At 47.3% G+C, this 22,858-nt stretch overlaps 1 protein-coding gene across 1 annotated transcript in view; it reads right to left on the bottom strand.

Annotated features, from left to right (window-relative positions):
• The window catches only part of clpb (caseinolytic mitochondrial matrix peptidase chaperone subunit B), a 165,726-nt gene that overhangs the window by 118,609 nt on the left and 24,259 nt on the right, over positions 1-22,858 (bottom strand). Inside the window, exons 4-5 of the mRNA XM_041199189.1 lie at positions 11,887-11,990; positions 5,439-5,567 (exon numbers count right to left, since the gene is read on the bottom strand). Of these exons, the coding sequence (XP_041055123.1) occupies positions 5,439-5,567; positions 11,887-11,990 (233 nt within the window). The remainder of the gene's footprint in view (positions 1-5,438; positions 5,568-11,886; positions 11,991-22,858) is intronic.

Raw genomic sequence — 22,858 nt, 5'->3', positions numbered from 1 at the left:
CCCTCATTGGGCATTGGAATGGCAAATGTCACACCAACCCCCCCTCCCCCCCCCCTTCCAAAACAAGAGTGGGGATAAAGCTGGTAATCACAGGCCAATCATTCCAACATTAGCTGTTTGGGAAATTTTTACAGCCGTTAATCTTTTACAGAAATTACTACACTTGGAAAAATATGGGTTAATAAATGAAAGCCAGCATGAATTTGTTAAAGGCAAAACATGTCTGATTAGCTTGACTGAGTTCTTCGATGAAGTAACGGATGAGGGTGGTGCAGTTAATATTGTGTATATTGTCTTACAGAAGTATTGTGTATTAGACTTGTTAGCAAAATTGAAGCTCTTGGGGTCAATGGGGCATTGGCTGCATGGATATGAAATTGGCTGAGGGACAGAAAACAGAGTACTGGTTGTCTTTCAGACTGGAGGGAAATATATAGAGAAATTCCCCCCAATCAGTATTGAACCCACTGCTCTTTTTGATCTATGTTAATGACCCAGACTTGGGTCTACAGGGCATCACTTCAAAGTTTGCAGAAGATACAAAGCTTGGAAATGGAGTAAACAATTAATACATTAGTCGCAGACTTCAGGTGAACTGGGCAGACACATGGAGAATGAAATTTAACACAGAGCAAGTGTGAGATGGTTCGTTTTGGCAGCAAGAATGAGGAGGTGCCATATAAGCTGAACAGTAGAGTTTTAAACTGGGTGCAGAACAGATGGATCTGGGTATAAACAAACCTTTGAAGGTGGCAGGACTAGTTGAGAAGACTGTTAAAAAGGCAGAGGGGATCCTGGGCTTTATCTCTGGAGGCATACAGTGCAAAAACAAGGAAGTTATAAAACACTGGTTAGGCCTCAGCTGGAGTATTGTTTCCAATTCTCAACAGCTCACTTTAAGGACAGTGCAGATTTATGCCTGGGTACCAGAGACGAAATATTTCATAATGAGATATGAGAATTTTTTTTTTATATTGTTCATGGGATGTGGGCTTCGCTGGCTGGGCCAGCATTTATTGCCCATCCCTAGTTGCCCTTGAGATGGTGGTGGTGAGCCGCTTACTTGAACCGCTGCAGTCCCTGAGGTGTAGGTACATCCACAGTGCTGTTAGGAAGGGAGTTCCAGGATTTTGACAGCGACAGTGATACATTTTAAGTCAGGATGGTGTGTGGCTTGCAGCACTGGTGTTCCCAGGGTGTTGTTCTCCTTAGAGCATGAAGGTTTAGGGGAAGTTTGATAGAGATGCTTTTTAAAAAAATTCTTCCATGGGTTGTGGGCTTCGCTGGCTGGGCCCAGCATTTATTGCCCATCTCTATTTGCCCTTGAGAAGGTGGTGGTGAGCTGCCTTCTTGAACCGCTGCAGTCCACGTGGTGTAGGTACACCCACAGTGCTGTTAGGGAGGGAGTTCCAGGATTTTGACCCAGCGACAGTGAAGGAATGGTGATATATTTCCAAGTCATGATGGTGAGTGACTTGGAGGGGAACTTCCAGGTGGTGGTGTTCCCATCTATCTGCTGCCCTTGTCCTTCTAGATGGTAGTGGTTGTGGGTTTGGAAGGTACTGTCGAAGGAACCTTGATGAGTCCCTGCAGTGCATCTTGTAGATGGTACACACTGCTGTTACTGTGCGTCAGTGGTGGGGGGAATGAATGTTTGTGGAAAGGGTGCCAATCAAACTGTCTGCTATGTCCTGGATGGTGTCAAGCTTCTTGAACGTTGTTGGAGCTGCACTCATCCAGGCAAGCGGAGAGTGTTCCATCACACTCCTGACTTGTGCCTTGTAGATGGTGGACAGGCTTTGGGGAGTCAGGAGGTGAGTTACTTGCTGCAGGTTTCACATAACTCAAAATCATGAAATGTTCCGATAGAGCAAATAAAAAAAAAACTGTTTCCAGTGGCAGGAGGGTCCATCAGCAGAGGGACACAGGTATGAAGATAATTGGAAAAATTCCAGAGGCAACATGAGGAAAATAAATTTTAGCTGTGAATTGTTGTGATTTGGAATGCGCTGCCTGAAAGCGGGATGGAAACAGATTAGATAACATTCAAAAGGGAATTGGAGAGGAGATATTTGCTAGCCTAGGGGAAAGAATGGGATAATTGGACAGTTCTTTCAAAGAGCCAATACAAGCTTGACGGGTCAAATGGCTTCCTCTGTACTGTATCGTTCTATTGTTCCATTACGATGAGACTGCCAGTGACTGACATTACATCCCATTACAGTTAGACTGCCTTTGACTGACGTTACATCCCATTACAGCGGGATTACTAGTGAATGACATTACATCCCATTATGATGGGACTGTGAGTGATGACATTACATCTCATTACAGTGAGACTGTCAGTGACTGACATTACATCCCATTACAGTAACGGTGAGACTGCCAGTGACTGACATTACATCCCATTACAGACTAGTGAATGACATTACGTCCCATTATATGGTGGGACTGTGAGTGATGACATTACATCCCATTTCAGTGGGGCTGTCAGTGACAGACATTACATCCCCTTGTGGTGAGACTGCCAGTGACTGACATTACATCCCATTACAGTGGGATTGCCAGTGACTGACGTTACATCCCATTACAGTGAGACTGTTAGGGACTGGCATTACTTCTTAATGATTTCCACCAATAACCTGCAGGAAAGGACATGTATGGTTCTTAGGTGCCCATAGGCTCAGGATCAACTCTGCAGTTGAACAACATTTACTTTCCAGTACAAGACTTGAGAAAGAAATTGCATTTATATAACTCCTTTCATGACCTTGGACGTCCCAAATTGCTTCACAGTGAAAAATGTACTCTGAATTGTGGTCACTGTTATAATGTAGGAAATGCAGCAGCTAATTTCACTACATCTTAAGGTCAGAAGTGGGGATGTTCGCTGATCATTGCACCATTCGAGACTCCTCAGATACTGAAGCAGTCCATGTGCAAATGCAGCAAGACCTGGACAATATCCAGGCTTGGGCTGACAAGTGGCAAGTAACATTCACGACACACAAGTGCCAGGCAATGATCATCTCCAACAAGAGAGAATCTAAACATCGCCCTCTGACATTCAATAGTATTACCATTGCTGAATCCCCCATTATCAACATCCTGGGGGTTACCATTAACCAGAAACTGAACTGGACTAGCCATATAAATACTGTGGCTACAAGAGCAGGTCAGAGGCTAGGAATCCTGCAACGAGTAGCTCACCTCCTGACTCCTCAAAGCCTGTTCACCATCTATAAGACACAAGTCAGGAGTGTGATGGAATACTCCCCACTTATCTGGATGAGTGCAACTACAACAATACTCAAGAAGCTTGACAACATCCAGAACAAAGCAGTCCGCTTGACTGGCACCCCATCCACAAATATTCACTCCTTCCACCACCAACACACAGTAGCAGCAGTGTGTACCATCTTCAAGATGCACTGCAGGAATTCATCAAGGCTCCTCAGACAGCACCTTCCAAATCCACAACCACTACCATCTAGAAGGACAAGGGCAGCAGATAGATGGGAACACCACCACCTGGAAGTTCCCCTCCATTGCACTCACCATGCTGACTTGGAAATATATCACTGTTCCTTCACTGTCGCTGGGTCAAAATCCTGGAACTTCCTCCCTAACAGCACTGTGGGTGTACCTACACCACATGGACAGCAGCGATTCAAGAAGGCAGCTCACCACCAACTTCTCTAGGGCAACTAGGGATGGGCAATAAATGCTGACCCAGCCAGCGATGCCCACATCCTGTGAATGAATAAAAAAAGCAAGATCCCACAAGCAACAAAGTGATAATCTATTTTAGTGATGCTGTTTGAATGATAAATATTGATCCCAGAGAACTCGGGTGACCTGCTTGTTTTTTCAATAGAGCTGTGGGATCTTAGAAGGGCAGATAGAGAGAACCTACTCACACTGATGGAAGGATTGAGGAGAGGGCTCAGATTAAGCTGATTGGCAAAAGAAGCAACGGCGACATGAGAAACAACTTTGTGTTTTACACAGTGATTTTTAAAAATTCTTTCATGGGATGTGGGCTTCATTGGCTGGACCAGCATTTATTGCCCATCCCTAGTTGCCCTTGAAAAGGTGGTGGTGAGCTGCCTTTTTGAACTGCTGCAGATCATGTGGTGTAGGTACATCCATAGTGCTGTTAGGGAGGGAGTTCCAGGATTTTGACCCAGCGACAGTGAAGGAACGGTGATATATTTCCAAGTCAGGATGGTGAGTGGCTTGGAGGGGAACTTCCAGGTGGTGGTGTTCCCATCTATCTGCTGCCCTTGTCCTTCTAGATAGTATTGGTCATGGGTTTGGAAGGTGCTGTCTAAGGAGCCTTGGTGAATTCCTGCAGTGCATCTTGTAGATGGCACACACACTGCTGCTACTGTACGTCGGTGGTGGAGGGAGTGCATGTTTAAGGTGATGGATGGGGTGCCAATCAACCGCGCATGATCTGGAATGCACTGCCTGAGAACGTGGTGGAGAGAGGTTCGATCGTGGCTTTCAGAAGAGAACTGGATCATGATCTGAAGATGAAAAATTTGCATGGCTACAGGAAAGGGCGGGGGGAGTGGAACTAGTTGATTTGCTCTTGCACAGAGCTGGTATGGACACACAGGCCAAATGGCCTCCTTCTGTGCTTTAACCTTTCCACGATTCTAGTTGCTGGAGTGGGACTTGAAGCCACAACGTTCTAACTCAGTGGCCAAAGTACTGTCCACTCAGACACCCATACATATATATTATATATACTACAGACTGTAACGTGATGTCATTCCAACTTTAAGGCAACTTTGACCATTTGGAGATAAGTGTCAACGTTGTTTGGTTTGACTGAGAGAAGTAGGGTTTTTCACAGTGAGATTGGAAGTTGTCACTGTCAACCTAACAGAGCAAATGGAAGACAGGACTCAAAATAGATCAAGCGTCACTTACTGCTACTGTTGTTTGCACATGAACTGAAGGTAGAAGATACATTTCTTTTGATCCAGGTGAGCTGAATGCATTAGAAATTTAGCTACAAGTCTGGGACCATCTTGAAAATTAGAGCCAAGCCGTTGAGGGGAGAAGTCAGGAAGCACTTCTGCACTCAAAGAGGGTAAAAAGCAGCTGTAGTTGGGGCTCAATTGCACAGGTCAAAACTGACACTGATGGATTTTTGTTAGCTAAGGTTTACAAAACCAAAGTGGGTAGATGGAGTTAAGACACAGATTAGCCATGATCTTATTGGATGGCTGGACAGGCTTGAGGTGCTGAATGGAGGAATGGGCTTGAGGGGCTGAAAGGCCTCCTCCTGTTCCTATGTTCATTCAGTGACTGTCTCCAAGAAGTGCAACAGCTGGAAGAGTTCTATCAAGGGGACAGCACAAGCACAGTGAGTTGAATGGCCTCCTTTCAAATTTGCATGTGGCGGATATGAGAAAATTTCTTACCAGCATCAAGCAGCAATTGGGTTGTCTGGTAGTCGTCAGCCAGTACGGCGTAGTGCAGAGCAGTGCAACCACGGAAACTAGCACGCGTGTTCAACCGGTTGCTAAACTCATCTTCTCTCGTCACCAGCACTGTGGTGAGAAAATGCGACAAAAGTCATTATAAATATTCCTCTATGCGCTTTCTAACAATAGTCATGGAGAAAGCTTGAGCAGAATATCCAGGCTGGCACTGTCAGTGCAGTACTGAGGGAGCACCGCTTTGTTGGAGAGTCAGTACTGAGGTATAGCTGCACTGTCAGAGAGTCAGTACTGTAGTATAGCTGCACTTTCAGAGAGTCAGTGCTGAGGGAGTGCCGCACCGTCAGAGGGTCAATATTGAGGGAGTGCCGCACAGTAAGAGGGTCAGTACTGAGTGATTGCCGCCCCGTCAGCAGGTCAGTACTGAGGGAATGCCGCACCGTCAGAGAGTCAGTACTGAGGGAGTGCTGCACTGTCGGAGGGTCAGTACTGAGGGAGTGCTGCACTGTCAGAGAGTCAGTACTGAGGGAGTGCCGCACCGTAAGAGGGTCAGTACTGAGGGAATGCCACACCGTCAGAGGGTCAGTACTGAGGGAATGCTGCACTGTCGGAGGGTCAGTACTGAGGGAGTGCTGCACTGTCAGAAAGTCAGTACTGAGGGAGTGCTGCACCGTCAGACAGTCAGTATTGAGGGAGTGCAGCACTGTCGGAGGGTCAGTACTGAGGGAGCACCACACTATTGCTGGGTCAGTACTGAGGGAGTGCTGCACTATAGGATGGTCAGTATTGAGGGGGTGCTGCACTGTTGGAGGGTCAGTACTGAGGGGGTATTGCATTGTTGGAGGGTCAGTACTGAGGGGGTATTGCATTGTCCGAGAGTCAGTACTGAGGGAGTGCCGCACCGTCAGAGAGTCAGTACCGAGGAAGTGCTGCACCGTCAGACAGTCAGTACTGAGGGAGTGCTGCACTGTCGGAGGGTCAGTACCGAGGGAGTGCTGCACCGTCAGACAGTCAGTATTGAGGGAGTGCAGCACTGTCGGAGGGTCAGTACTGAGGGAGCACCACACTATTGCTGGGTCAGTACTGAGGGAGTGCTGCACTATAGGATGGTCAGTATTGAGGGGGTGCTGCACTGTTGGAGGGTCAGTACTGAGGGGGTATTGCATTGTTGGAGGGTCAGTACTGAGGGGGTATTGCATTGTCCGAGGGTCAGTACTGAGGGAATGCCGCACCGTCAGAGGGTCAGTACTGAGGGAGCGCTGCACTGTCGGAGGGTCATTACTGAGAGAGCGCTGCACTGTCAGAGGTGCCATAAATTAGGTGAAGTATTAAACCAAGGTCTTGTGTGCCATCTCAGGTTGATAAATAGATTCCACGGCCACTATGTGAAGAAAGCAGCCATGATCTTAATGAATGGCAGGGCAGGCTTGAAGAGCCGACTGGCCTACTTCTGCTCCTATTTCTTATGTTTGTATGTGCTGGAAATACAACCAAAAGCACTACAAAAAAAGTGACATGAAGTTCAGGAGCTTGCTGTGCACATAACAGCCGCCTACATCACATTCCTACATTACAAAACTGAACACACTTCAATGGTTCTCTGTTGACTGTAAAGTGCTTTGGGATGCCCTGAAGTCATGAAAGGAGCTATAGAAATACAAGTCTTTCTCTTCCATTAACTCACTCTTCTCCAAGGATCATTATCCTAACACCTGCAGTCTTTCCACCATAACCCAAATCTTTTAGCCCTGTTAGCATCTGAGGACATCTCCTCTGTTATCGTCTCCCAAAGCGCTGACATTCTAAAATCAAAAGGAGGAAACAGTTGCTTTGGGTTAGGAGGGAGGGTAAAGGTGCAATGACACCTTGCCAAGGTTTCACTGGTCCACCTTTCCCCGCGTAGGCTACGGGTTCCAATCTTTGTGCGTTTGCCTTTGAGCATTTTGTGTTGAGAAGTAACACCTGGAAACAGATAGCCCAACACGATACCTGGCAAACGCAGGTCTGATCTGCGTACGTGGGTGCGTACATGGGTGTGGTAGGGTGGGGGGGGGCGGGGGGGAAGTATGTGCTTTCTTAAAAATCATTTGCTGGGCAGAGACCCCCTTTTATTTCAGGCATGGAAAGTGTAACGAACAGCAGTTGCCACGGAAGATGAATATCAGATACTAGCAACCTCCGCTATAAAAAGATTAAAACGTTATTGTTGTTTTCCCCCATGGTTCGACGTGACAGAGCAGTCATCATTTGTAAAAAATGTCTGTGCATGAGATAACTACAGAAAACTCAATAAAGTGTCAGCTGGAGACTCTTCCACTATCCATCACCAGGGCTGGCTGGAAAATTTCACCTCTTTGTCTCTGCAGGCACTGAAACAGATGCTGGTAATATTTCCGTAACATTTGTACATTAAAAAACAAAACAAAAGGGAGAGGGGGAGGAGGGGAGAGAGAGAGTGATAGATGGACAGCAAGAGATGGGCAGATAGAGATAGAGAGATCAGACAGTGGAAGAGACGGAAATAAATTTAAAAAACGGTAAACACGAATAGAATAACTCTTCTCTGATTTCATTTGCTTATTGAAAGCAGATTTGGAGAAATGATTGATTTTCTTATGGTTTGTGGATTTGAACCCAGCTTTTGTTTCAAAATCAAAAACTGGAAGCGCCTTCTCCTAAACTAAACTAAAAGGCTTGCGCATGCACAATGGGCTGAATGGCCCCTCCTTTGCTGTATGATTCTATATCGAGCCTGGTCACACCCATCACTTAGAAAAAGTTACTTTGAGGTGCTGCGTTGGAACCTTTGACAGCCATTTTGTGCATGGCAAGATGCCACAAAGGAGGGTCTCTGCAAATCTGGTTATTTTGCATTTTTTTTTGATTGAGAGGTTAATGTGGAGACCACAGTCTCTGATAACAGTCTACTTCCAGTCTGTGCCAAAGTAGCTCACCTCACGATCCCCACCAGGTGAAACAGTCAGACAGTTGGGTTCAACAGGATTATTGGCTGGCTGTGGGTGGGTGGGTGGGAGGGGGTTGTTGGGGCAGTGGGTAGCAAAGTCAACCAGAACCCCTGGTCACGGGCAATGTCCAGTGGGTATTGAGTGAAGACAGGATCATTTTGCTTGTGTTTGCCCCGCTCCCAATGTTGCATCATCCCTCCTCCACTGGGAAACACGATAGCCCAGAATTTCTTGGAGTGAGGCAGCTCATGACATGACCCATTAATTAGGCTTCATCATCCTTCAGCTCAAAAATACTTTGCGCTGTAACTTGCTGGGAATGAACGCGGTAACGGGGTGGTGCAGGCAAGGGGGGTGCGGTTCTGGGACCTCAGGTGAATGAAGGGACCAACAGCTTGTCTCCTTAACCAATGAGTCTTAAGGAATGAGAAAAGGAAAGTAGAACGATGGAGAATGAAATCGGGTGAATTAGAGTGAAATAAAGTACAGAATGAGATATAAAAGCCTGGATTTTAGCCTGGAGGCAAGTTCAATGTGGGCACTAGGAAACCTGGAAAAGTGGATTTCTTGAATGCCTTACAGGCTTTGACTGCAGGGCTCCTATAAGTGGGGTCCCTACCCAGAGGCAGGATAGAGGCCTTTTGTTTATTTGTTACTGGGATGTTAGCATCACTCCATTCCCCATCCCTAATATCCCTGGAGCCAATTGGCCCTGGTGGAACCCAAACTGAGTGTCAGTGAGCAGGTTATTGTTGAGTCAGTGCCGCTTGATAGCACTGTCGGTGACATCTTCCATCACTTTGCTGATGATGGAGAGTAGACTGATGGGGCAGTAATTTGGCTAGACTGGATTTGTCCTTTTTGTGAACAGGACATAACTTGGCAATTTTCCACATTGTGGAGTAGTGTTGTAATGGTACTGCTTGGCTAGAGGCATGGTTAGTAGTGGAACACAAGTCTTCAGCACTACAGCCAGGATATTGTTGGGGATCTTGGCCTCTGCTGCACCCAGTATGTACAGCTATCTCTTGACATCATGTGGAATAAATCAAATTGGCTGAAAACTAGCAATTGTGAAGATTGGGACCCCAGGTGGAGGTTGAGATGGATCACCCACTTGGGTCTTTCTGGCTGAAGATGGTTTCAACTGTTTGAGCCTTGTCTTTTGGTCATCTTCACCATCACTGATGATCAGGGTGTTCACGATGTTCCTGTTATTGTTTAATAAGAGCATAAGAGATTGGAGCAAGGGTAGACCATATGCCACCTTGAGCCTGCTCTGCCATTTAACATAATCATGGCTGATCTTCTGCCTCAAGTCTACTTTCCTGCACACTCCCCTTATCCCTTGATTCCCTGGGAGATCAAAAATCTGTTCATCTCACTTATGAATATACTCAAAGTTGGAGAACCTACAACCCTCAAGGATAGACAATTTTAAAGATTCACAACTCTCTGAGTGAAGAAATTTCTCTTGCTCTCAGCCCTAAATGATCAGCTCCTTAGCCTGAGGCCATTTACCACGTTTTAGATTCTCCAGCCAGGGAAAACAATCCGTGTCCAACCTGCCAAAGCCTCTTCAGCATCTTGTATGTCTCAAGAAGATCACCCTTTATTCTTACAAACTCCAGAGAGTATTGTCCACCACCACTCATGACCAGATGTGGCAGGACTATAGAGCTTTGAGCCGATCTATAGGCTAAGGGATTGCTTAGCCCAGTCTACTGCATGCTGCTTCCGTGGTTTAACATGCAAGCAGTCCTGTGTTGTAGCTACACCAGGTTGGTACCTCAAAGCACTTTAAAGCCAATGAAATACTTTTGAAGTGTAGCCAAAGCTATAATCTAGGAAACGTGGCAGCCAGTTTGCGCAAGCCAAGGTCCCCGAAACAGCACTCTGATAATGACCAGATCATCTGTTTTGGTGATGTTGATTGAGCGATCAGTATTGGTCAGGACACTGAGGAGAAGACCCCTGTGCTCTTCTTCGAAATAGTGTCGTGAGGTCTTTTTGGTCCACTTGGACTCTAAAGGTGTCAAAGGGTATGGGGAGAGCACAGGAGTACGGTATTGAGATAGAGGGTCAGCCATGATCATATTGAATGGCAGAGCAGGCTCGAAGGGCCAAATGACCTACTCCTGCTCCTATTTTCTATGTTAAAGGACCACGATTTATCATCTCATGTGAAAGACGGCTCCTCTGAGAGTGTGGTGGAGGCAGGTTCAACCAAGGCGTTCAAAAGGGAGCTAGACTGTTATCTGAAAGGGAAAAATGCGCAGGACTCTGGGGAGAAGGCAGGGAAACTAGGCACCAGGCGAATTGCTCATTTGGAGAGCCAGCACAGACACGATAGGCCGAATAGCCTCCTTCTGCTCTGTAACCATTCTGCGATTCTGTGACAACGTAGCACCCCCTCAGTACTGAGCTGGATTTTTTTGCTCAAGCCTGTGAAGTGGGTTTGAAGTAGTGGTATCACTGAGCCGTGGCTGACACACACTTGAGGCAACACTTATCTACACAGCAGTTGATTGAATTCCAAGCTTCGCAGGATCCAGCAGCTGAAGCAAACATATGATTTTTTTTTAGGATAAATTTGAAAACTCAGAACAAGCAATAATAATAATAATTTGCATTTATATAGCACCTTCAATAAGGTAAAACGTCCTAAGGTGCTTCACAGCGGCGTGGTTAGACAAAATTTGACACTTGAGCCACATAAGAAGAGAGGCGGAGTGGTAATGTCACTGGACTAGTAATCCAGAGGTCCAGGCTCATACTGTAGGGACAGGGTTCAAATTCCACCATGGCAGCTGGTGGAATTTAAATTCAGTTCATAAATCTGGAATGTAAAGGCTAGTCTCAGTAATGGTGACCATGAAACTATCATCGATTGTTGTAAAAACCCATCTTCAATAATGCCCCTTAGGGAAGGAAATCTGCCACCCTTACCTGGTCTGGCCTACAAGTGACTCCAGTCCCACAGCAATGTACTCTCTGAAATGGCCCAGCAAGCCGCTCAGTTCAGGGCAATAAGGGATGGGCAATAAATGCTGGCCTTGTGGCCTTGCAAATGACGGAGATATTAGGAGATATTAGGACCATTGACCAAAAGCTTGGTCAAAGAAGTGTGTTTTAGGGAGAGGTTTAAGAAGCTCGGCCTCAAGAATTTAGATCCTGGCAGCTGTAGACACGGCCATCATGGTGGAGTGAGCAAAAGCGGTAATGGTCAAGAGGCCAGAATTAGAGGAGCAGAAGCCTTGGAAGGTTATATGCCTGGAGATTAGGAGGTGGACCATGGAGGGATTTGAAAACAAGAATGAGAATTTAAAAATTGAGGTGTTCCCGGTCTGGGAGTCAATGCAGATCAGCGAGCACAGGGGCGATAGGGGAACAGGATCTGGTACAATTTAGGATACGGGCAGTCTGACATCGTTTTGTTGTGCAAATGAGGTCAAACTACATACCTTCTAAAGAATGAACGTGTTTCTCCCTTGACGTCTCATACACATTGCTGAATCCATCGCCGAGGTTGGGATCTGCACCAGCCGCTAACAGGACCTTCACCGCACTACGAAAAAACAAACCAGGCATGGGGGGCATTGATCAGCAACTCGTATTTATATCACACCATTCATATAGTAAAATGTCCCAAAGCGTGTCAGACAAATTGTGTCACCAAGTCACATAAGGAAATGATAGGACAGGTGACTAAAGAGGTAGGTTTTAGAGAGTGTCTTCAGGGGAGGTGGCGAGTCGGAGTTTAGGAAGGGAACTAGAGGCCTAGGTATGGCCCAAAGGCCAGGTTTGGAGCAACCCAGAGAACTCTGAGGGTTCGAGGGGTGCAGGGGATTACAGAGATAGGGAAGGGGCGAGGCCAAGGAGAGATTTGAAATCATGAATAAAAATTTTAAAATTGAGATGTTGCCAGGGTGGGAGCTAATGTGGGTCAGCGAGTACAGGGAAGTAGGCCACTCGGCCCCTCCAGCCTGCTCCACCATTTAATAAGATCACGGCTGATCTGATTGTAACCTTAACCCCACATTCCTGCCCACCCCCGATAACCTTTTACCCCCTTGTTTATCAAAAATCTGTCTAGCTCTGCCTTAAAAATATTCAAAAATATTCCACTGCCTTTTGAGGAAGAGAGTTCCAAAGACTCACGACCCTCTGAGAGAAAAAAATTTCTCCTCAACTATGTCTTAAATGAGTGATCCCTTATTTTTAAACAATGACCCCTAGTTCTAGATTCTCCCACAGGAGGAAACATCCCCTCCACATCCACCTTGTCAAGACCCCTCAGAATCATAAAGGTTTCAAAAGTTGCCTCCTACTCTTCTAAACTCCAGTGGATACAAGCCTAACCTGTCCAACCTTTCCTCAAAAGACAACCCACCCGTTCCAGGTATTAGTCTAGTAAACGTTCTCTGAACTGCTTCTAACACATTTTACACCCTTCCCTAAATAAGGAGACCAATACCGTACACTACTCCAGATGTGGTCTCACCAGTGTCCTGTATAACTGAATCATAACCTCCTTATTTTTGTAATCAGTTCCCCTCAAAATAAACTATAACATTCTATTAGCTTTCCTAATTACTTGCTTTACCTGCATACTAACCTTTTGTGATTCATGCACTAGGACAACCAGATCCCTCTGCACGTCAGAGCTCTGTAATCTCTCACCATTTAGATAATAAGCTTCTTTTTATTCTTCCTGCCGAAATGGACAATTTCACATTTGCCCACATTATACTCCATTTGCCCGACCTTTGCCCACTCACTTAACCTATCGCTGTCACTTTGCAGCCTCCTTATGTCCTCTTCACAACTTACTTTCCTACCTATCTTTGTGTCATCAGCAAATTTAGCCACCATTCCTTCAATCCCTTTATTCAAGTCATTGATATGAATTGTAAAAAGTTGAGGCCCCAGCACTGATCCCTGTGGCACACCACTCATCACATCCTGCCAACCAGAAAAAGACCCATTCATGGTTACCCTCTAAGTTTCCTGTTAGCCAGAAAATCTTCTATCCATGCCAATATATTACCCTGTACACCATGAGCTTTTATTTTCCACAATGAACTTTGATATGGCACCTTATCAAATGCCTTCTGAAAATCCAAGTACAGCACATCCACCAGTTCCCCTTTATCCACAGCACATGTGGCTCCTTCAAAGTGCTCCAATAAATTGGTTAAATATGATTTCCCTTTCACAAAACCATGTTGACTCTGAGTGATTACATTAAAAATTTCTAAGTGCCCAGCTATAACATCTTTAACAATAGCTTCAAACATTTTCCCTGTGACAGATGTTAGACTAACTGGCCCGTAGTTTCCTTTCTGTCCCCCTCCCTTTTTGAACAAAGGGGGTTACATTTGCTATTTTTTTCCAATCTACTGAACTTTCTCAGAATCCAGGGAGTTTTGGAAAGTTAAAACCAACCATCAACTATCTCACTAGCCACTTCTTTCAAGATCCGAGGATGAAGTCCAGCACGATGCTGGAATTTGTCAGCCCGCAGCTCCAACAATTTACTCCGTACCACTTCCCCGGTGATTGGTAATTTTCCTGAGTTCCTCCCTCTCGTCCAATTCCCGATTTACAGCTATTTCTGTGATGTTACTTGTATCCTCTATAGTGAAGACCGATGCAAGCTACCTGTTCAATTCATCTGCCGTCTCCTTGCTTTCCATTATTTGTTCCCCACACTCACTTTCTGCAGGACCAACATTCACTTTTTAAAAAAACGCTTTCCCTAGTTAAATCTCCATAGAAACCCTTACTATGTCTTTACGTTTCGAGCTAGCTTCCTTTCATGCTCTAATTTTTCCCTCATTAATCTTTTTGCCATCCTTTGCTGTTCTTAATATTCTATCCAATCTTCTGGCCTACCAGCCATCTTTGCCCAATAATATGCTTTTTCTTTAAGTCTGATGCTGTCTTTAACTCTTTTAGTTACCCACGGACGGTGGATCCTCCCCTTGGAAGGTTTCTTTCTCATTGGAACGTATGTCCTGTGTCGATTCTGAAATATCCCTTTAAAAGCTTGCTACTGCAGTGCTATTGACCTACCCCTTAACCTCATTTGCCAGCTCACTTTAGCGGGCTCCGCTTTCATGCCCTCATAATCGCCCTTATCTAAGTTTGAAATATTAGTATCGGACCCACTCTTCTCTCCCTCAAACTGAATGTAAAATTCAATCGTATTCCGATCGCTGCCACCTAGGGATGCATTCACTATGATCCTACCTCATTGCACAATAATAGGTCCAGCATTGCCTGCTTTCTGGTTTGGCTCCAGGACATGCTGTTCTAAGAAACTATCCCAAAAACCTCTATGAACTCCTCATCCAAGCTAGCTTTGCCTACCTGATTTTTCTAGTCTATATGTAGATTAAAATCCCCCACGATTATCACTGTACCTTTCTGACAAGCGCTTAGTATTTCTTCCTTTATACTCCGTCCTACCATGTAGTTACAATTAGGAGGCCTGTACACCACTCCCACAATTGACTTCTTGCCTTTATCATTACTCACCTCAGCCCAAACCACTTCTACAGCCTGGTTTCCTGGTTTTTAGTTCATCCCTCCCTAATGTGTTAATATCATCATTAATTAACAGAGCCACCCCTCTGCCTTTTCCTAGTTTCTTGTCCTTCCTAAATGTCACATACCCTTCAATATTCAGGCTCCAATGTATGTCATCCTGCAGCTATGTCTCTGTAATGGCTATCAGACTGTACTTATTTATTTCTATTTGCGCTATCAGTTCATCTGTTTTGTTTCGAATGCTATGTGTGTTTAGATGCAGAGCCTTAAGTTTTGTCTTTTTATTATTTTTGTAATATCTAACCTTATCTGCTGATTTACTCTTAGATTTGTACTCTCTGCCCCTTCCTGTCACACTCTGTTTATCATTTCCCACAGTAACAGCTTTCTCTCTCGCCTTGTCTCTACTCTTTGGTTTACCACATCTTCCCAAATTTTATTCCTTGTCCCCATTATTTAGTTAAAAGCCCCCTCTACTTCCCTAGTTAGGTGGCTCACCAGAACACCAACCCCAGCATGTTTCAGGTGTGGACCGCCCCAATGGTACAGCCCCACCACCCCCATCACCACCAACGCCCCCTTCCCACACCCACTCCACCACCACCACCAACCCCACTGCACCACCAACTCCCCCTTCCTACCTCCCACTGTCCCCGTCCCCAAGAACCTGCTCCCTAAAGCCTTTCCACAAGTCAGTCAGCGGAATGTGTTGTGGGACTGGAGCCACGAGACTGGGTAAAGGTGGCAAGTTTTCAGCCATGAAGTGTCAAGGACGAGCCAGTTGGATTTTTATGACAATCTGACATCTTCTGGCGAGATTACTTTTTAATTTCCAGATTTTCTTAAAAATTGAGTTCAAGTGCTCAAATTGTCGTGTAGGGATCCTGAACTCATGCGAACATAAGAATTTAAGAAATAGGAGCAGGAGTAGGCCATCCCGCTCCTGTTGCCTGCTCTGTCATTCAATAAGATCATGGTTGATCTGATTGTGGCCTCAACTCAACGTTCCTGCCTGTCCCCACTCCCTTGCCAAAAATCTGTCTAACTCAGCCTGGAATATATTCAGTGACCCAGCCTCCGCTGCTCACTGGGGAAGAGGATTCCAAAGGCCAATGACCCTCTGAGAGAAAAAAAATTCTCCTAATCTCCGTCTTAAATGGGAGACCTCTTATTTTGATACTGTGCCCCCTAGATTCTCCCATGAGGGGAACCATCCTCAAGGCATTGGATGGAGATTTTTATAGGGTGTGTGCTGAATTATTCACCTCTACTGCAACAGTCTTGAATTTATTAGTTGAAAGCTGCACATTACCAGTCCAGTAACATAACCGTTAAACTACTGTATGTACACCATAGTTCACAAATCATTAAAAGCTAAGTCTTTTACTCTGAAGGCTAGGCAACTGCAGAGGTCTTACTAGATGGCGGAGCAGGGACAAAGGGCAACACTGCCTACACCTGCTCTTATGTTCTTACCATTATCAGGAAATTATTCATCAAACAGAGAGCAATCAATAATCATAAAACAAGAGTAGTGGAAGCAAAGCCTGGAATTGCTTAAGAAACAACCAGATGTTGCAATGTGTTGATGTTGGGATTTCTCTTAGGATGTGTGGTTAACAGGGGCTGAAAGGCCTTCCTCATCTGTGATAAATTAATGAGGCGGACACAGCATGATAATTTCACTGAGCCACCATCACCCTGAAGCCCTGGATGGAGCTCACAGTGTTGAAGCACCAAGCTAAAATACTGCAGGTGAACAAGAGGTTAAAGAACGATGATTTACATCAGATCTGACAGAGGCGTTTCCCCCACCCTCCCATCTAAAGCAAGGGTGCTGAGCAATCCTACATGAGGCACAACAGAGGCAGGGAGCGAGAGAGCCGGCGGGAGGGTGGGAGGGTGGGAGCGAGCGAGATTGCGAGAGCGAGCAAGGCAGCGAGAGAAACAGTGAGATAATGAGGGTGAGAGAGCGACCGAAGGAGAGCGAGAGACCGAGGGTGAGCGAGAGACCGAGGGCGAGCGAGAGACCGAGGGACAGCGAGAGACTGAGGGACAGCGAGAGAGACTGTTAGAGGAAGAGTGAGAGCAAGAGAGTCACAGAATTGTTACAGTGTAGAAGACCACCATTCAGCCCATCGTGTTTGCATCAGCTCTCCGAGCATTTTAACTCAGTGCCAATCTCCTGCCTTTTCTGCGTAACCCTGCACATTGTTTCTATTTAGATAATCATCCAATGCCCTCTTGACTGCCTAAGTTGAATCTGCCTCCACCACACTTCCAGGCAGTGCATTCCAAACCCTACCTGCTTGCTGTGTGAAAAAGCTTTTCCTCACTTCACATTTGCTTCTTTTGCAAAACATTTGAAAACTGTGCCCTCAGGTTCTCGATCTGTTTATGAGCGGGAACAGTTTATCCCTTTCTTCTCTATCTATTCCAATTTCCACCCCTCCATCATTTTCACATGGTCCATCTCTGACACTTCCCTTCCCTTCCTTGACCTCACTGTCTCAATTTCTGGTCCTTTTGATAGACTGTCCACCAATATTCATTACAAGCCTACCGACTCCCACAGCTACCTCGACTACAGCTCCTCACACCCCGCTTCTTGTAAGGACTCCATCCCATTCTCTCAGTTCCTTCACCTCCATTGCATCTGTTCTGATGATGCTACCTTCAAAAACAGTTCCTCTGACATGTCTTCCTTCTTCCTTAACCGAGGTTTTCCACCCACGGTGGCTGACAGGGCCCTCAACCATGTCTGGCTCATCTCCCATGCGTCCGCCCTCACACCTTCCTCTCCCTCCAAGAACCATGATAGGGTCCCCCTTGTCCTCACTTATCACCCCATCAGCCTCCGCACTCAAAGGATCATCCTCTGCCATTTCCGCCAACTCCAGCATGATGCCACCACCAAACACATCTTCCCTTCACCCCCCCCGGCGGCATTCCTCAGGGATCGTTCCCTCCAGGACACCCTGGTCCATTCCTCCATCACCCCCTACTCCTCAACCCCCTCCCACGGCACCTTCCCATGCAACCGCAGAAGGTGCAACACCTGTCCCTTTACTTCCCCCCTCCTCACCGTCCAAGGTCCCAAACACTCCTTTCAAGTGAAGCAGCATTTCACTTGCACTTCCCTCAATTTAGTCTACTGCATTCGCTGCTCCCAATATGGTTTCCTCTACATTGGAGAGATCAAATGCAGACTGGGTGACCGCTTTGCGGAACACCTTCGGGCTGTCCGCAAGCATGATCCAGACCTCCCTGTCGCTTGCCATTTCAACACACCACCCTGCTCTCATGCCCACATGTCTGTCCTTGGCCTGCTGCATTGTTCCAGTGAAGCTCAACGCAAACTGGAAGAACAGCACCTCATCTTCTGACTAGGCACTTTACAGCCTTCCGGACTGAATACTGAGTTCAACAACTTCAGATCATGAACTCTCTCCTCCATCCCCACCCCCCTTCCAATCCCCTTTATCTTTTTTAAATACATTTTTCTTTTCTCACCTATTTTTAAATTTATTTCGATCTACCATTTTATCGCCACCTTTTATCCCATTTCGATCCCTTCCCCCCACCCCACCCCCACTAGGGCTATCTGCCACTTGTTTGTCCTGATTTCTACCTTTAATGTTCCCGTTAGCACATTCCCTAACTAATATCACCACCGTCAACACCCCTTTGTCCTTTTGTCTATGACATCTTTGGCAATCTCTTCTTTGCCTCCATCTATCACTGACCCTCTATCCAGCTCTACTTGTCCCATCCCCCCTCTACCAGCTTATATTTCACCTCATTTCTATATTTCTTTAGTTCTGATGAAGAGTCATTCAGACTCGAAATGTTAACTGTCTTTCTCTCCGCAGATGCTGTCAGACCTGCTGAGTTTTTCCAGCTATTTTTGTTTTTGTCCCAATCCCGACCCCTGGGGAACTCCACTATATGTTTCCCCAACCACTGACGTTAAACTGACTGGTCTGTAATTGCAGGGCAGATCTGTACAATCTTTTTTGAACAAGGGCGTAATGTTTGCAATTCTCCAGTTCTCCGGCACCTCCCCCGAATCCAGGGAAGATTGAAAGATTATTGCCAGTGCCTCTGCAATTTCCACTCTCACTTCCTTCAATATTCTCCGATGCATCTCATCCGGTCCCAGTGCCTTATCAACTTTAAGTACCAACAACTTATCCAATATCTCCTCCTCATCAATTTTAAACCCTTCTAGTGACTGAGTTCCCTCCTCTGTCACCATGGTCTGTGCAGCATCTGCCTCATAGGTAAAGACAGATGCAAAGTCTTCATTTAACACTTCAGCCATGCCTCTTGTCTCTATGTGTAAATCCCCTTTTTGGTCCCTGATTGGCCCTACTCCTCCTTTTACCACCCTTTTACTATTGATGTGTTTATAGAATACTTTGGGATTTCCTTTTATGTTAGCTGCTAGTCTTTTTTCATAATCCCTCTTTGCTTCTCATGCTTGCTTTTTCACATCCCTTCTGAACCTCCTATATTCAGCTTGGTTCTCAATTGTATTTGCTACCTGGGTCAAGAACGGAGCTGGGCCGGATAGACTGGAACCAAAGGTTGGTGGGAAAAACAGTAGCTGAACAATGGGCTACCTTCAGAGAGGTTTGAGCACAGTCAAGGTATGTTCCCTCAAAAGAGAAGGCTGTCATAAACACACTTTTTCTTCTTTAACTTAATTTCTATCTCCTTGGTCATCCAGGGAGCTCTGGGTTTGTTTGTCCAACCTTCCCTTTTGAGGGAACATACCTTGACTGTGCTCAAACCATCTCCTCTCTGAAGGTAGCCCATTGTTCAGCTACTGTTTTTCCCACCAATCTTTGGTTCCAGTCTATCCGGCCCAGGTCTGTTCTTGACCCATTGAAGTCTGGTCTCTGCCAGTTGATTATTCTTACACTGGATTGACCAACATCTTTTCCACTGTCATCCTAAACCTTATGATACAATGATCAGTGTCCCCTAAATGAGACCCTATTGTCACTTGATCTGGTTGGTAGACCTCATTCCCAAGAGCCAGTGTCTCCTTTCTTGTTGGACTGGACACACACTGCTGTAGGAAATTCTCCTGAACACAATCTAGGAACTCTTGACCCTCACTGTCCCTTACACTGCCGCTATCCCAGTCTATATACGGGTAATTAAAGTCCCCCATTATAACTACCCTACCATGTTTACACCTCTCTGTAACTTCCCTGCAGGTTGGTTCCTCCATATCCTTCCCACCAGCTGGTGGTCTATACATTACACCGAGCAACATAACTGACCCCTTCTTATTCCTTAGCTCTAACGAGGCGGAGGGGGAGGGGGGCCCCCCGAGAGGCGGAGGGGGCCCCTGAGAGGCGGAGGGGGAGGGGGCCCCGAGAGGCGGAGGGGGCCCCTGAGAGGCGGAGGGGGAGGGGGCCCCGAGAGGCGGCGGGGGAGGGGGCCCCTGAGAGGTGGAGGGGGAGGGGGCCCCCGAGAGGCGGCGGGGGAGGGGGCCCCTGAGAGGTGGAGGGGGAGGGGGCCCCCGAGAGGCGGCGGGGGAGGGAAGGAGAGAACAAGAGTGAGGGGGAGAGGGGGACAGAACAAGAAAGAGAGAGAGAGGGAGAGAGAGGGGGGAGAGCAAGAGAGAGAGAGAGGGGGGAACAAGAGAGAGAGAGGGAGAGAACAAGAGAGAGGGAGAGAACAAGAGAGAGAGAGGGGGGAACAAGAGAGAGAGGGGGAACAAGAGAGAGAGAGAGGGAACAAGAGAGAGAGAGGGGGAACAAGAGAGAGAGAGGGGGGAACAAGAGAGAGAGAGGGGGAACAAGAGAGAGAGAGGGGGAACAAGAGAGAGAGAGAGGGAACAAGAGAGAGAGAGGGGGAACAAGAGAGAGAGAGGGGGAACAAGAGAGAGAGAGGGGGAACAAGAGAGAGAGAGGGGGAACAAGAGAGAGAGAGGGGGGAACGAGAGAGAGAGAGGGGAACGAGAACAAGAGAGAGAGAGGGAGAGAACAAGAGAGAGAGAGGGAGAGAACAAGAGAGAGAGAGGGAGAGAACAAGAGAGAGAGAGGGAGAGAACAAGAGAGAGAGAGAGGGAGAGAACAAGAGAGAGAGAGGGAGAAAACAAGAAAGAGAGAGGGAGAAAACAAGAGAGAGAGGGGGGAACAAGAGAGAGAGGGGAACAAGAGAGAGAGAGGGGGGAACAAGAGAGAGAGAGAGGGGGGAACAAGAGAGAGAGAGGGGGGAACAAGAGAGAGAGAGAGGGGGGAACAAGAGAGAGAGAGGGGGGAACAAGAGAGAGAGGGGGGGGAACACGAGAGAGAGAGGGGGGAACAAGAGAGAGAGAGGGGGGAACAAGAGAGAGAGGGGGGAACAAGAGAGAGAGGGGGGAACAAGAGAGAGAGAGGGGGGAACAAGAGAGAGAGAGGGGGGAACAAGAGAGAGAGGGGGGGAACAAGAGAGAGAGAGAGGGAACAAGAGAGAGAGAGAGGGGGAACGAGAGAGAGAGAGGGGGGAACGAGAGAGAGAGGGGGGAACGAGAGAGAGAGGGGGAAACAAGAGAGAGAGAGGGGGAAACAAGAGAGAGAGAGGGGGGAACAAGAGAGAAAGGGGGAACGAGAGAGAAAGGGGGGAACGAGAGAGAGAGGGGGGAACGAGAGAGAGAGGGGGGAACGAGAGAGAGGGGGAACGAGAGAGAGGGGGAACGAGAGAGAGAGAGGGGGGAACGAGAGAGAGGGGGGGGAACGTGAGAGAGAGGGGGGAACGAGAGAAAGAGAGGGAGAAACAAGAGAGAGAGAGGGGAAACAAGAGAGAGAGAGGGGAAACAAGAGAGAGAGAGGGGGGAACAAGAGAGAGAGGGGGGAACAAGAGAGAGAGAGAGGGGGGAATAAAAGAGAGAGAGGGGGGAACAAGAGAGAGAGAGGGGGGAACAAGAGAGAGAGAGAGGGGGGAACAAGAGAGAGAGAGGGGGGAACAAGAGAGAGAGAGGGGGGAACAAGAGAGAGAGGGGGGAACAAGAGAGAGAGAGAGGGGGAACAAGAGAGAGAGAGGGGGGAACAAGAGAGAGAGAGAGGGAACAAGAGAGAGAGAGGGGGGAACAAGAGAGAAGAGAGGGGGGAACAAGAGAGAGAGAGGGGGGAACAAGAGAGAGAGGGGGGAACAAGAGAGAGAGAGGGGGAACAAGAGAGAGAGAGGGGGGAACAAGAGAGAGAGGGGAACAAGAGAGAGAAAGGGGGGAACGAGAGAGGGGGGGGAATGAGAGAGAGGGGGGGGAATGAGAGAGAGAGGGGGTACGAGAGAGAGGGGGGAAACGAGAGAGAGAGAGGGGGAACGAGAGAGAGAGAGGGGGGGAACGTGAGAGAGAGGGGGGAACGAGAGAAAGAGAGGGAGAAACAAGAGAGAGAGAGGGGAAACAAGAGAGAGAGAGGGGAAACAAGAGAGAGAGAGGGGAAACAAGAGAGAGAGAGGGGGGAACAAGAGAGAGAGAGGGGGGAACAAGAGAGAGAGGGGGGAACAAGAGAGAGAGAGGGGGGAACAAGAGAGAGAGGGGGGAACCAGAGAGAGAGAGGGGGGAACAAGAGAGAGAGAGGGGGGAACAAGAGAGAGAGAGGGGGAACAAGAGAGAGAGGGGGGGAACAAGAGAGAGAGAGGGGGGAACAAGAGAGAGAGAGGGGGGAACAAGAGAGAAAGAGGGGGGAACAAGAGAGAAAGAGGGGGGAACAAGAGAGAAGAGGGGGGAACAAGAGAGAAAGAGGGGGGAACAAGAGAGAGAGAGGGGGGAACAAGAGAGAGAGAGGGGGGAACAAGAGAGAGAGAGGGGGGAACAAGAGAGAGAGAGGGGGGAACAAGAGAGAGAGAGGGGGGAACAAGAGAGAGAGAGAGGGGGGAACA

This window comes from Carcharodon carcharias, chromosome 11 (genome assembly GCF_017639515.1).
Source record: "Carcharodon carcharias isolate sCarCar2 chromosome 11, sCarCar2.pri, whole genome shotgun sequence".
In the NCBI taxonomy this organism is placed as follows: Eukaryota; Metazoa; Chordata; class Chondrichthyes; order Lamniformes; family Lamnidae; genus Carcharodon; species Carcharodon carcharias.
The sequence above is the reverse complement of the archived record's forward strand: the minus strand, read 5'-3'. Positions and strand labels throughout refer to the sequence as shown.